At 37.1% G+C, this 15,468-nt stretch overlaps 1 protein-coding gene across 1 annotated transcript in view; it reads left to right on the plus strand.

Moving 5' to 3' along the window:
• Positions 1-4,655, plus strand: part of FAR1 (fatty acyl-CoA reductase 1) — a 43,877-nt gene extending 39,222 nt beyond the window's left edge. The window contains exons 10-11 of the mRNA XM_044680664.1: positions 2,331-2,458; positions 4,284-4,655. Of these exons, the coding sequence (XP_044536599.1) occupies positions 2,331-2,458; positions 4,284-4,446 (291 nt within the window). The 3' untranslated portion in view covers positions 4,447-4,655. The remainder of the gene's footprint in view (positions 1-2,330; positions 2,459-4,283) is intronic.
• The last annotated feature ends 10,813 nt before the right edge of the window (positions 4,656-15,468 follow it).

Here is a 15,468-nt window from a genome sequence, read left to right on the forward strand (position 1 = left end):
CTCTATTCAGTAGACTCTAGTGGCTCCCTGCAATAAACGAGATGCAAGGAATTCAAGTTTTTTGTTCCTTTTTAAAAATTAACTTTAGTGCACATTCCTTTCCACTTCCTCACCCATTGAAAAAAAGAAAAGCAATACCCTTATAACAACATATGCATGGTCAAGCAAATTGAATTCCTATACTACTCATGTCCAAAAAGTATAGATGTATCAAGTCCTTCACCTTTTTGTCAGGAGTTGGTTAGCATTTTTTATCATGAGTTCTCTGGAATCTTGGTTGGTCATTATTTGATCAGAAGTCATAGGCTTTTCAAAGTTATTGTCTTAACAATGTTGTTTTTGTATAAATTATCCTCCTGGTTCTATGCACTTTACTTTGCATCAGTTCATACAAATCTTCCCATGTTTCTCATAAATGGCCCCCTTCATCATTCCTAATAATGCAGTAGTATTCTATCTCATTCATATACCAGGACTTCTTTGGCCATTCCCACTTTGGTTGGCATTCACTTTATTTTCTAGTTCTTCACCACCACAAAAAGAATTGCTATAAGCATTGTTGTACCTATATACATCTCTTTTCTTTGTTCTTTTAAAAGTACAGACAGTATCAGTATCTCTGGGTCAAAGGTTATGAACTGACAGATTAGTAAATTTTTGAGCATAGTTCCAAATTGCTTGCTAGAATGATTAACCATTTCATAGCTCCACCAGCAGGTATAATAAAATACTTGTTCTCCATAGAATATTCTTTTCCACAACCTCCTGAAGACTTATCATTTCAGCTCTACCAACTTCTGATGGATGTGAGGTAGAACATCATAGTTGCTTTAACTTCCATTTTTCTAATTATTAGTAATTTGGTTCATTTTTTTTCTATTGTTACCTGAAATTTTTTCCTCTGAAAACTGCCTATACTTATCCTTTGACCATCTCTCTATTGGGAAATAGCTCTTATTCTTATAAATTTGAATCAGTTTTCTATATATCTTTATTGTAAAATGCTTGCTTCAACATTTTCCCCACTTCACTGGTTTTTTTTTAATTTTAGCTACCTTGGGCTTATTTGTGCAAAAACTTTAATGTTATATAATTGATCCTCTCCATCTCTTTCATGAACTCTTCCTTTGTCCAAAGATCTGATGGGTAATTTTTTTCTTGTTCCTCACCAGACACCCCTCCCCCCCCTTCAGTGTCTATTAACATCTCTCTCTCCTCTCTTTTTTTTACACGGATAAATCCTTTCCTTTATTAAAAATCTCTTTGGGATATAGACATAGTTATCCTGTTGCTGGGTCAAAGAGTGTGCAGTTTTATAACCATTTGGCCATAGCTCTAAATTATGTTCCAGAACAGTTGGACCGATTAACAACTCCAGCAATAGTGCACTAGTTTCCCAGTTTTTTCCATATCGATTTGTCATTTTCCTTTTGTGACACATTAGCTAATCTGGTAGGTTTGAGGTGGTACCACTGAGTTATTTTCTCTAATCAATAGTAATTTATAGCATTCTTTTTCATATGACTATGCATATCTCTAATTTCCTTTTCTGAAAAATATACCTTTTCCTATCCTTTGACCATTTGTCAATGGAGATTGACTTGTATTCTTATAAATTTAATACCATTCTCTAAGAAAAAATTCCCAGGACCAGATAGATTCACAAGTGAATTCTACCAAACATTTAAGCAACAGTGAGGTTTATATGGTATTGAAATAAATTATTGACATCTCTTTTGTCCCCATATGTCAACTTGGTCTGGAAAAATGGCTTTATTAATTTTTTTCTGATATTTCCCAATCAAGCCTAAGGGCATTTTCTAGGTCTTTGTGGGATAGTGGTAGAGCAGACCTTGGCTCTACTCTTCCTCCTCCTATTCTCCCATCTTGGTCTTTCTCTAACTGAAGAAACATTTACTGAGTATCTACTATGTGCAAGATACCTTAAATCCAAAGATAAAACCAACATAATTCAAACAATTTGGAGTTATGACTAGAGCCAATCAGAAAGAGGACACTTAAGAGGGAGAGAGGATACAGGAGAACCTTCTTAGTCCCTAGTATTAGGAGATTAAAAAGAGAAAGCTATATTTGTTCAAATAGGATTCTACCTCTATTTCCAATATGAAGATTCACCCCATTTTGTAGACTTTCTTATTAAGTTGATGATGTAAGGAAGGAAGGTCTATTTGTGGTTATATGAGTATGATTATTGATGTTACTTTTATTTCTGTTGTAATTATTTAGAAAGTGTTTTTTTCTTTTCATTATCTTCTGATTAAAATGATTCTCACAAGAAACGCTAACAATCAAAACATTGCTTTATGCAGACATTTAATATAGATGTACGACAGTTGCATTGGGCAGAGTATATCGAAAACTACTGCATGGGAACTAAAAAGTATGTATTGAATGAAGAAATGTCTGGTCTTCCTGCAGCACGGAAACACCTGAACAAGTAGGTTTGCATGGAGTTGTTGTCATGTTACCCTACTTACGTTACTCCATATAATCTCTTATGAAGCTATTAAGACCTTTAAATTCTGTATCAACCTTTGTCCTGAACTGAGTGCAGTTTGTATATCCAAATTAAGAATGTAATGGCCCAGAAGGAAATAATTCTTATAATTCTGCTGGGATGTTATAGATCTATGAGATTACCTCTGATTTAATGATGGAGGGGAAGCCAATTTTCTTCACTGGTTTTTAAAAATTTGTTCCTTACAATAAGATGCATTTTGGTGAATTATTTTAAAAATTACAATTTATCCCATCCCCAATACTACAAATGAGATTATTACAACAATCAGTATTTGAATGGATCTATTGTCATTGATGTAGGTGTGTCCTCCATTGGTACAAGTCATAACCCAACCACACATTCTTATCCTATGTGACTTATCTATGTCTTTCTATAAATACTATAAATAATCCATAGGGTCTACTCATACATCTTGAGACTTTTCTCTGGGTCTCTTATCATTTCAAGGATACTAAGAAATAAATATGCAAACTGTCCAATCATAGAAAACCTTTTTAGGCAAAAGAAACAAATATAAACAAATTAATTTAATTTTTGCATACCCTTCTTGGAGATTGAGGGAACAATACAATATTCAGAAGATAATTTTATTTCCAATGTTGAAGTGAACTTATTGTGGTTATTTCCTAGTCATGTTTTTTAGAAGTGCTTTGTGAGCTGACAAAAAAATAGAAATAACTGAACATACTCTTGTCTTTGGAAGTAAATTTTTATGACTCAGGCATATGCTGAATAAAAGAGCCCGAATAAGGATTCTTGACTTAAATTGTAACTAATTTCATCCGTTAGAAGGCAGTGAAAGTAAGTAGGGGATTTCTAGGTTATACCTAATTCTGATCTAAAAGAATGACATGATTGGTAAAATAGAAGGAACAGTAGACATAGGAGAAAGTTGCAGTTAACTTTGACTTCTTAATATTCTGAGAGAAATGCGTCAGCTATATATCTTAAACATGAGAATAACGTTTTTTAAAATAATCCCTTACTTTCAGCCTTATAAGTGATACCAAGTATTGTTTCTAGGGCTAAAGAGCAGTAAGGGCTAGGCAGTTGGGGTTAAGTGACTTGCCCAGAGTCACACAGCTAAGAAGTGTCTAATGCTAGATTTGAACCTGGGACCAACCTCCCCACTCCAGGTCTGGCACTCTATCTACTGAGCCATCTAGCTGCCCCAAAAAATGTGTTTTTAAAAGTTTAGAAACAAAGCAGATATGATCTCTTGATTTCCTTTAAAGGAAATTGTCTGAAGAATGATAGAATATTTTTAGTAATGAAATTTTGACAATCATGAATGAGTCTAAGGAATAAAAAGGAAAATGGGGGAAAGTACTTAAAGAGACCAGTGTAGTTTAATGGGACATTTCCTTCAAAAAGAATATGAACAGAATATGGAAACAGGGCTCTATAAATAAACACAAAAAAGCGACCAGAATAACCTGCAGTTAAGTCTAGAGTGAGATAAAATTTGTGAAAAATACTAAGTATAAAGACAAGCTTCAGACCAAAGACAGAAAAAAGGAAGCTGAGACAGGCAGGTGGAATACTGGTGATAAATATCTTTCATAAGATCTCTTTTAAAAGAATGGCTGTGGTACTGCTCATCTGCTATTTTTTCTTCTATGTCAACCAAGACTAATATGTGCTTTTGACTATTGTTTTATAAACCAAATACTGAACCCAGTTATCTACCATATTTGTGATGTGAGTGCCCGGCTTTTATTTCTTTTGTTCTGTCTTCTAGGTTGAGGAACATACGCTATGGTTTCAATACTGTCCTTGTGATTCTGATTTGGCGTATTTTTATCGCAAGATCACAAATGGCAAGAAACATCTGGTACTTTGTGGTTAGTCTGTGTTATAAGTTCTTGTCCTACTTTAGAGCATCCAGCACTATGAGATACTGAAGAAAAGAATTTAGCATTAGGACATCTATGCATATGGTGGTCTTAACTGCACAAAACCTGTAAAATGTACTTAAGTTATCTCACTTTTTGTCAAGACATTAAACCATCTTAGATCTGGAGTGTGGAATAAATGACAGTACATTTTCTGTAACATTTAAATGTGTTTACTCACAGAAACCTAGACAATAAACGGTTGGATGTCAGCTAAACCAATATTAGCCAATTCTATGATAACCACACAATCAAGGCTTCACATTTTTGTCCTGGAGAGTGTTTGGGGGAATGGGAACAATGAGGGAGGAAGGTGGGAAAAAATTAGGACCACTGACCAATATAACTGTGCAACCCGGGAAATACGTCGATTGAAATCTATGCCTTAACATAGTGAATTTCTCATTGTAATTTTAACCTGAATGGAAATGTTCATTTGGATATAAATATTGGCTTATTTGTTAGAACTAAAACTTTTATCTTTCTTTTCCATGGAAATGTTTTAGTCCTATATAAAATCTTGTCTAAACTATGGCATACTTTTATCCTTTAAGTTATTGAAAATTGTCAGATATGAATGTGGTGGTATCCTTTTTTTTTTTTTAACATTATCTTTTTTTCAATTGTTAAGGATTTGATTCATTTAGTTTCATTTTCTCCAATCACTTTATTTTCTTGTTGAAAAGCAATTTAGCCATATGTTCCACTTGACCTACAGAATTTGATGGGTTTCAGAATTCATATATTTTCTAATATATTTTTGAAGGGAAATTAAAAACAGCCACATAGCAGAGCAGTCAAAATATTAAAAGGAATAGAAATACAAGCTGCTAAGTTTTTCTATTTATGGATGATTATGAAATTAGTCCAGTAGGTATCTCTTGAACTTTTGAAGCCTGAAGATTTCTTTAGACTCTTCTCCATGCCTTTCGTTCACCCCTTTTTAAAAATTGTCCTCATAGAATTTTTAAGATATGTACTTTCTTTCCAACAAAAACTGAATGTGCATTATGAAAGAATGTATATGTGAGCAGTGATGCCATCTATCAGACATACAGCTGTGTGTAAGCACATACTACTAACTTGCAAGCTGAATTCCTTCAAGAAAAAAGAATAAGACTTCAAAGAATAATGTGTATTAAATCAAAATAAAGGAATTTATTAACATACCATGTTTAATAGCAAACTGTTGACTGAATTTGGAGATACTGTCTATTTTCTGTGCATGTGGTTTTAGCTTTAGTAAGAAATACATTTATAGAAACTTCTAGGGACAAGAAAGAGTTGAAGTATATTTTAATGACATTATGGTTTCTCTTTAAATCTCAGTAGAATGCTATATTATACTCTTTTAACATAACTTTCATTTAACAAATTGTTCAGCATAACACTGTGTTCAAATTAAAATGATCACGTTGTACTGTATTTAAATCATCAGCAATGAATCTTTGAATATATATATAAATATATATATATATATATATATATATAAAGAGGTCAATTCACAACACAAAAGAATTATATATAAAACTCAACATCTTGGTATTTTCTTTGTCAGTTTCAAAGCAGTGTCTGAAAGGCTTATTTTGTTACTGTTGTGAAAAGCTAATTGTAAAGGAAAACACCTTCTTTTGTGTAGGTGTATAATCTTGAGATGAAAAATGCTTCCATGTTGAAGCCAAACTTTCTGTAGTAAAAACTTTAAACATCCTTTTAAAAGATACTGTATATAATATAGAAATATAAATGTGTATACGTGCACATGTGTACATGTGTGTACATACACATGTAGGCCATATGTATGTGCACACATGCATACATACGTATTCTTTGAAATGTTATTTGGTTTCTGGTCCAGGACCATACCTTTTTTAAGGTGTGAGAGACCTGAATAGTGTCTAAAATGGACTGAATGATGGTTCCTGTGGTTTTAACTGTTTCACTTAATATTCCTACTGTATGCATTAAACCACCTCCCTGAATGTATTCTAATTATTGAAAATATGCTAATATGGGTATGATTTACAATTTCTGCAAAATATTCCTAAAATCCTGAGACCTATCTTTGTATCTTGTATGTGAACTTGGAGGGAAATGCAGCTGCTCCATCGCTATTGAGTGCAACAGGAATATGCACGTTTTATGTGTATGTACATATGTATGTGCGTACATATGTTCAGTTTGTTTCATTGTTCCTGTTGTACCATAACTTTTAAAAGTATGTCTACTCCGAATTCCTTTGATTGTAAGTCTGGGAGGTCCTGAAACCCTTGCACTAACTTTCTCTGTTGAAAATTCTGCTTTTAAAGAAAGGCTGTTAAATAAATTAACTGTGAATCAGTGCGTCATTGTGGAACATAAAGATCCTTCATCTTTGCCCTAGATGGTGATCTTTCATCCTCGAGGGAAGACAAATGCCAAGAGAGTTTTAAAAGCCCCATTCCTGTGCTTTGCCCATTGGTGGTATATGGATTTCTGCCCTATTACATAGGTTACTTTCTCCTTTGGCTTGACCTCTTTGGAGCTTCTTCCATCGATAACATTAACACATATTTTCATTCCATAAGCGTCAGTTGCTAAAATTGTTGTTCAAGAACATTTTTTCATTCTGGGATCATCCTATCATATTGTTTTAGAGTCAAACATTAAATGTCATTGTGATCATAATTATTTTGATATGGCAAATATTTATATTCCCCAAAGCACAGCAAAGCCTTCTCTGGATTAGGAATGGTATGATGAAATGAAGAGTCATTGGGTTTGTAATGTTAGAATTTGGAATCAGAGGAGAAATTTATTTTTCTCCGCACCATAATTTTATACCCTTCCTTTTCTGTTCGTCTGTTGTGTAGGGATAGTTACCTAGAATAAAAACATAACTCAATACTCTTTTATAAGACTTAAATAGAAGCGTTATTGAGTGCCTTTTGTTTGTAAACCAAAAAGATTAATAAACAAATCCCTATATTTGTTGTTATAGTATTTATTGTATTTTTGCCTATTGTAAAACTTAGGAGAACATGAGAAGAATTTATTGGAAGCTCCTCATGTAGCTCTTCACCTCTCTCCTGGAGCCGTGCTCACTTCTTTACCTTCTGTATCACAGGTTTTCTTGGTTGCATATCTTCTTTGAAAATGTTTCACAATGAATCAAGGGGGGGAGCCAATTGTCTTTGAAGAGCTCCACTATCCTTCCAGTGACTCAGCTTCATAAATTGAGGTGTCTTTGACTTCTCTCTCCCTTTCCCTGCCCCAATATCCATTCATTGAGTTGCCATTTCTTTTTCAGTTTTATCTCTACATTTTTTCACGTCTAGCCTCTTCTCTGCTGCTTTGACCAATATCCTACTTCAATCTTATCCTCTCTCGTCTCTCTCACATAGGCTTATGCAGTATCCTCCCAACTGAATTGGAAGTTAGAGCTTCCAGGCTCCCTTTTCTAATCTATCCTCCATATAGCTACAAAAACAATTTTACATAATCTCCCTGCTTAAAATCTTTAGTGTCTCCTTTGACCTCTAGGATAAAATGAATAGCCTGTGTTTTTAAAAATTCTGTTATTCAAATCTGACCTCAGCCACTCCCTAACGGTGTGACCCTGAACAAGTCACTTGACCCCCATTGCCTACCCTTACCACTCTTCTGCCTTAGAGCCAATATATAGTATTGATTCCAAGACGGAAGGTAAGGGTTTATTTAAAAAAAAAAATGTTATTTTTATTTTCTTGTCTTTCATTTTTTCACTTACCAAGCATTAACTTCTCCCTCCTCATTCCCCTTCCCCAAAAGAAAACCACAAAACAAAAATGGACAGTCAAGCAAAACAAATTCTCACATTGGCCTATGTGTGTATTTATTAGTTCAGTTCCTCGTTGGCTCTCTGGAGTCATTGTTGATCATCATATCAAATCAAAAGTCTTAATTAGATTTTTAAAAGTTGTTCATTTTTACAATGCTTTTCTGATAGTTCTGCTTTTCCTCACACAGGGCTCCTTCTATTTAAAGCCCTTTCTTAACCTGACACCTACATTTCTAGACTTATTTCACGTGACTCCTCTTAACACCAACCTGGTTTTAGCCAAATTGATCCAACTCCTGCTTCTTGGTCTTTACACAGACTGTCTCCAGTGCCTGGAATGCACTCTTTCCTTACCTTTGCCTCTTAGGCACTGTCTGTAACCCAGTAGTTGATGGTCTAGAGACCCTCTGTTAACTTTGTATTTATTTATCTTTATACATGTTATATGCTGCCTTCTGTCCCATTAGAATGAAAGCTATTCAAGCACATATATTTTTGCTTTTTGGCTCTGAATCTCACATGTACATCATAGATACTTAATTACCTACTTGCTGAATAACTCAGTGCCCTTCTGATACCACATTATTAAGGGAGTATGATAACTGTCATGCTTTGCTAGATCTGTAAGGAATCAACAGTGGTAATAATTATTTGAGATTTTCCCTTTATTTTTGTGGCAGTATAGGAAGCTTTTCTCTTACAAGCAGAAATGCCTGTGGAAGACATCAGAGTTATTTGAAGATTTGAAGTTCATTTGCACTGTTTTCCAGTGTTCTCAAGAATTTCTCAGAAAAGTACTGTTTCTTATAGTATTATATTCTTTAATAGCTAATATTTTTTGGAGTTCTTTTGAGGAAAGAATAGAATTAGCCAGGATGTGTTAGCCTTGCACCTTCTGTAAAGTGACAGTATTTGCCAGACCCAATTTGTAGAATTATGATCTGTACTTATTAGAGCTGATTTGTGTTAGTTTTATAGCTTAAATCTTGAATTTTGAGCATTGCAAATAGAAATTCTTAAAACCAGTGGTTAAATCAATATCAAAAATAGGCTTGAGTGTCACTCTGCCATTTAACCATCTGGTATTGGTTAATGTTCTGAAATGCGTTTTCATTTACTTTGAAAGTAACTTTTCAAAGGCTTATTTAATTGCCTTTGGGACGGTCAAAACAAGAAGTTCATTTAACTAAATGAACTTTGTTGCAGCAAAATGTGATCTGGTATGTTAACACTGTTCCCCATCCCATCTCTGCCCAGAAAAGATTTCACTCTTCCTTTGGAAAGATGGGATGCTTTCTTACTGAGTTAACTGTGCACTTTTGAAGCATTTTGATGGAGGCTTACTTCAGCACAAATTTTGTCAGGATACAAGGAATTCCTCCCCCCCTCTTATATTGTTAGTCATCTTATTTAAATCCCTGAAGCCCCTCAAACCAGAAACCAACCTAAATTATTGGAATAGAACCATAAAATAACTGGCTGTTCTGCGTACTGAAAAATTTAACTAGTACCAGTTTTTACTGTATTTTGTTTTTTCCAGAACTTACTTATAAAAGACATTATTTGAATGAGACCACAAGAGAAAAGTGGTAGAGCTAACTGTGGTTAATGGCTAAACTACAAGCCCTATGGTGGCTAGTTAGCTCAGTTGGTTAGGCATTGTTCTCCAACTCAAATGTTTTGTTTGCTTTGTCATTCATCCGTCTGTTCCTGTTTAAAGCTGTTTGACTTATGCCAGTAGCTTCCAGGAGGGTGGTTTACATCCCTAGAGAAGAGCGGTGGTTAATAATAAGTTCCAGTCTGGTGTACTTGTGTTCCAAGGCCTTCCTCACCCAGACCCATTCAGGGATGCCTTACAGAGTCATGCCTCTTTAAGAGACATCTGTAACCATTGAGTTTGACAAACGCCTGTTAGATGCAGGTCAGGTTTTGGGGATAGTCATTAAATATGATAGCATGGTATGCTAAATAGAGAGTGAGAGGAAGACCCAGGTTCAAGTCTTGCCGCTAATACATATACCGTGTGACTGAGCATGTTGCCTAATCTCTCTAAACTGCCCTGGGCAACTCTCTTAAGAGCATAAATTAAGTGTCCTTATTTGGGAATGGCTGATAATGGAGAACACAGATCTAGCCCTCATCCTCTCTTCTCGGAAGAATTTGGAACTGTGCCAATAACTTGAAGTGTTCATTGTAATATTCAGTTCCTCAAGAATTTCAACTGTAAATTCTCTGTGCCCTTAACTTTGCAGAGTAAAATAATTCTGTCAGGCCAAAGGAGCAATAAGTTTCCTACATTTGTTTAGGAAAAGGTTGATTCTCTAGTCATATATTAAACCTGTATAGTTTTTTGGTATAGATTGCTATATCTCTCATCTTTGATTTATGTATGATAACTGAGCCGGGTCAGTTATGCCATGATGACTACATATCATAGCATGGCCATGTAGAGAGCTAAGATGACAAACTACTAATAATGTCCACAGCTAGGTGATATTTAAGATCATTTAGTCCATTCCCACCCATGCTCCCCTCTTTTGCAGATTAGGATCATGGTGCTCAGATGAGGAAATGTTCACTTCTGTAGGCACTGCCCTAAGTCATGATCCTCTCCCGGAACCCCAGTATGGCTTTAGTTTCCTCATCTGTACACGGAAGTCCTTTCCATCTCTAAATCTGTGATCCTACAAGCAAGAATAAGTTGGGTCAGAGAAGGATTATTCAATTTGCAAATGAATTGGGTGCTTAAATTGCAGATAGCACAGTTTCTAAGCACCTTCGAATTTATTTTCTAGTCATATCTCAGTCTGGTTTGTATTTCTGCCTAAATTCTGTACATGGTAGAGGAGAACTTAAGAATTAAAGACAAGCATGGCAAAGGGAATGGGGAGCAAAATGCAGGTTCCTCCCCAAAGCCAATTAGAGAATGACAAGACTCATCCATCCTCAAAATGGTGAGTTGCATTCCCTAACAACAGCCTCAAAAATTTAGGGACTTGAGGAAATATTCCATGTGATTGGGAAGCAACTAGTGTTTCAAGAAAACAGCATAGACTAAGTTAAACTTGGGAAGCAAACTAATTCATGGGAATTAGCTGGTCCTCCAAAGATGGTTGAGTTATCCTGGGCAGCTGCTAGCTGAGGCTTATAGATTTAGAACCAGAAAGGACCTCCAGAGGTTACTTGATCTGTAGGAAATTATATGTAAGGTAATGGGGTCACCAGGGATATTATAATAAACTAAGGAGTTTGTGGGAACACACTTTGGGATTTAAGAGAGATTAGACTTGGACATTGAAGACTTGTACAGCTAAGCTACTCCTAACTGACGAATAACAGTCAACTGTCACTCTGGCCAGAGGCCTTGAATTCAACAGACAAGGCAACAGGATGAAACAGAGTTTTAATTAGAAACAACTAAAAGGAGGGATAAGAATGTCTACTCTAAACCCTTAACACCTAATAACAAAACCCACAGGGAAAGGGAAGGACTTATTCTACTCTAACTTAGTGATCTAAACTAACAGGGTCCAAGGAGTTGTAAATGGAGTCTCTGGGTGACTGCCTCAGACCTGGAACCTGCCAGGCTTTAGTTCAGCTGGGCTTTGTGGCTTTGGGATTCTCACTGCAATCCACTGATGATCTCTGGATGCCAGGAGTCAAGATGATCTCAGGTACCAGGTTGTGAGGGTTTTGCTTGAAGCACTGTCCACCAGGTTTCAAACTTCTTCCTTTGACACTGTAGATTCTTGTCCTTTTGCTAGATGCCACACCACGCAGGATCCTAGGGGAAAACAGGAAGCAGGATGTCTTTTGCTCTGAGGTCTCCCAGGCTGGCAACAGTTTTTTGCCCACCACTAATTGAGTCCTCACTCAGGGCACAGACACACTTCCTCCTCCTTCATTCCAACCTGGAATTCCCAGCTCCAGCTCCTTCCTGCTAGGTACTTCCTAATCAATACATAATCAATACCTAATCTAATCTTCCTTACAACAGATCCAAACTCTTAACTTTGCTGGTGAGGAAAGTGAGTTCCAGAGAAGTGGTCATTGCCCAGGAGAGTCTGAGGTACTATTCAGACCCAGTTCTCCCCCACTCCCAAGTCCAGCTCTCTCCACTCCAACATGACACTTATCTAAGGCATGCTTAGTGCCCCAAATTATCTAATTCATTAGAGGCAGCTAGGTGGCTCAGTGGATAGTACCGTGGACTTGGCATCAGGACAGACCTGAGTTTAAGTCCTGCCCCTTGCACTGACTAGCTTTGGGACCAGGGACAAGTCATTTAGCTTTTTACCCTCAGTTTCTTTATCTCTTAGATGGGGTTCATAGCACCTACTTCACAAGGCTTGTTGTGGGGATCAAATAACTTCCAAACCTTCAAATACTACCTAAATTCCAACTATTAGCTTCATTATTAAGCTTTTTATCCCCCATGTATTCACAGTATAACATTTAGGATTAATGCTGTGTATTGATTCCAAGGCAGAAGATCAGTAAGGGTTAGACCTTGAGGGTTACGTGACTTGCCCAGGGTCACACAGCTAGAAAGTGTCTGAGGCCAGATTCGAACCCTTGTACCTATTGGTACCAGGCCCTCCGTCCTCTAAGCTACCTAGTGCTCCTGACTACAGGTTAGCAGGGCGTACTCAGACTTCCCAATGGCTCCAAGGGCAACCGTCTGAGCTCTCCCTTTTGCCCTTGGTTTGTCTACCCCAGCATCTCCATGGAGTGATGGAACTCGGAGGTCCCTCCTTGGATTCCTGGCTTGGGTAGAGGCTTCCAAAGATTTTCTTTATGCCCTAGAAAGGTGGTTCTTGGTTTGTTTCCCCCTCTAAACTGAATGCTTCAGGGAGGTTGAGATGGAGTCTTTGCGTCTTAGCACAGCCCCCAGGTGGCATCAGGCTATGTTAGAAAAACAAGTCAGCACAAGAACTTTCATGAATGCCGGGTCCGGGCAGGGCGCCAGAAAAACCAGAGAAGCCCGTTAATGACCTGAGTGGATGCACACCCGAGTGCAGACACGCGCGTTTGGGGCACGACCACTCCACCGATGCATTCTTTTGCCTGGCTATGCTTATTAGGAGGCTTTTTTCTTTTTCTTACTTGCAGCTTTTAACTAGGGAGAGTCGGGCTTTGAGGTTTCAGCCATCACCATGCCAAAGTAAAGGGGGTCACTGTAATATGCAAGTTCAGGAGGAAGAATAGACTAGTAGGACAGCTTTGAAATGTGTGTCCTGAATATACCATCTTTTGCTTTTTGTATGCAAGCAGAATGGAAGGGAGATTTTTGTTTCCATATAGAATTTTATGTGTTCTGTTGTTTGTATGGAAATGCTTTTTTAAAAAAAATTCAGAATTTAAAAAAGGTAAAAATCTCCCCAAGGGAAGTTTTAGGACATTTTGAACATATTTGTTCCCGAATTATATTGCAAGAACTTTTTATTAGTTTTCAAGATTAGCTGATTGACTTCAGGGAAGATGGAGATGTATTAGTTAATCCCAAATAATTTTTTTTTTATCAAAGATGGTTGGGATTGAAAAATTAGCATAATGTAGCAAACACAGACAATGACTGTAATGCAGTAATTTTTAAAAATCTGTGATAGCCATTAAAATCAAATATGGAAATAAGTTGAACTTAGAACCATATCCTCATAGCTCTGTATCACTATTGGAAGAGGAAAAAAAAAATCTTATGAGCAGGGACTTTTTAGGAGGCGCCTGGGTGACTCAGTGGATTGAGAGCCAGGTCTAGAGATGGGAGGTTCTGGGTTCAAATCTGGCCTCAGACACTTCCTAGCTGTGTGACCCTGGACAAGTCACTTGACCCCCATTGCCTATTCTTACCACTCTTCTGCCTTGGAGCCAATGCACAGTATCAATTCTAAGACAGAAGGTAAGGGTTAAAAAAAAAACCAGAGCAGGGGCTTTTTTGCCTTTCATATTTATATTCCTCATGCTTGACACATAATAGGGTACTTAATAAATGTTTATTGATTGCAATATTGTTCTCACAAAATATCTTTAAAATAATTTTTTCTTTTTATGACTATGAACTTGATAAATAACACTAGTTAACTGAACTGAGGCAAGTACAGTGGACAGAGTACTAGACCCGAATTCAGAGGGACTTATCTTCCAAAGTTCAAATCTGGCCTCAAGACACTTATTAGCTGTGTGACTGTAGGCAAGTTACTTCCCTCTTGCTGCCTCAGTTTCCCCATCTGTAAAATGAGCTGAAGAAGAAAATGGTAAACTACTCCTTTGTCTTTGCTAAAAAAAACCCCAAATGGGTCATAAGTAAAATGCCTGAACAAATAACGGAATCAGCCAACCTGCCTCCTCTACCCTTCCCTAAGTGGGCAACCACAAAATCCTAGATAAATGTGAAATGCAAACCCTGTCAGGGTGCTCGGTCAAGAAACAGTATCCACACGTAAAACCCACTGGAATTGCATGTCAGCTGGGGGTGGGGGTTGGAGGAGAGGGAAAGAACATGAATCATGTAACCATGGAAAATATTCTAAATTAATTAAATAAAATCTTTCAATAAAAAAAAAAAACAACAATCCATCCACTCAGCCAATTGAGAATAAGGGACTATGTTTTATAAAAAGAGAGCCAGGCTTACAAAGTATCTCTAACAGTGGTGGCTAGCCACACTCTACATTCTTGTTACTGGGGGTTTTTCATCCCTACCTGTGCAAATGGAGGGAGGGGAGGAGGAAGAAGATGCCTGGCAGCTACCTTGCTTTGCAGGTCAGGGGGTAGAATCTATTCTCACTCAGAAACCTTCCAGGAACTGGGCTGCTTGTTATGGAAGGTGCCAGTCCTTACTTGAACCCTGTCTGCCAGTCTTCCCACTGTCCCAGCCTTAGCAGTTCACAGTGACTTTGGTGTGCTCTTCTCGCCTCCTACTCCTCTATCCTTCTTCTATCTACCGCTCTCAGTAAGGATAAAAGGAGGGAGCTCCATCCCCATGGAGTAGATTTTTTTTCTTAGGGATCCGAGAAGCTTGTCACCAATTTGGGTTCATGCTTGAGTTCGAGGCTGCATGACAGTAGTTAGGAATCATTTAAAAGTGAAACAAATAGCCAGTGATTCCTGTTGATGGGGGAAGAGCGTGCAAGATGGATGAGCACGACACAAGAGTCTCCTTGTCCATTTTTAGGGCTACACTCGGAAGCTCAATAGTATTCAAAGTGACTTGGGGTGGAATCAAGAAATAT

Source organism: Gracilinanus agilis, chromosome 6 (genome assembly GCF_016433145.1).
Source record: "Gracilinanus agilis isolate LMUSP501 chromosome 6, AgileGrace, whole genome shotgun sequence".
Lineage (NCBI taxonomy): Eukaryota > Metazoa > Chordata > Mammalia > Didelphimorphia > Didelphidae > Gracilinanus > Gracilinanus agilis.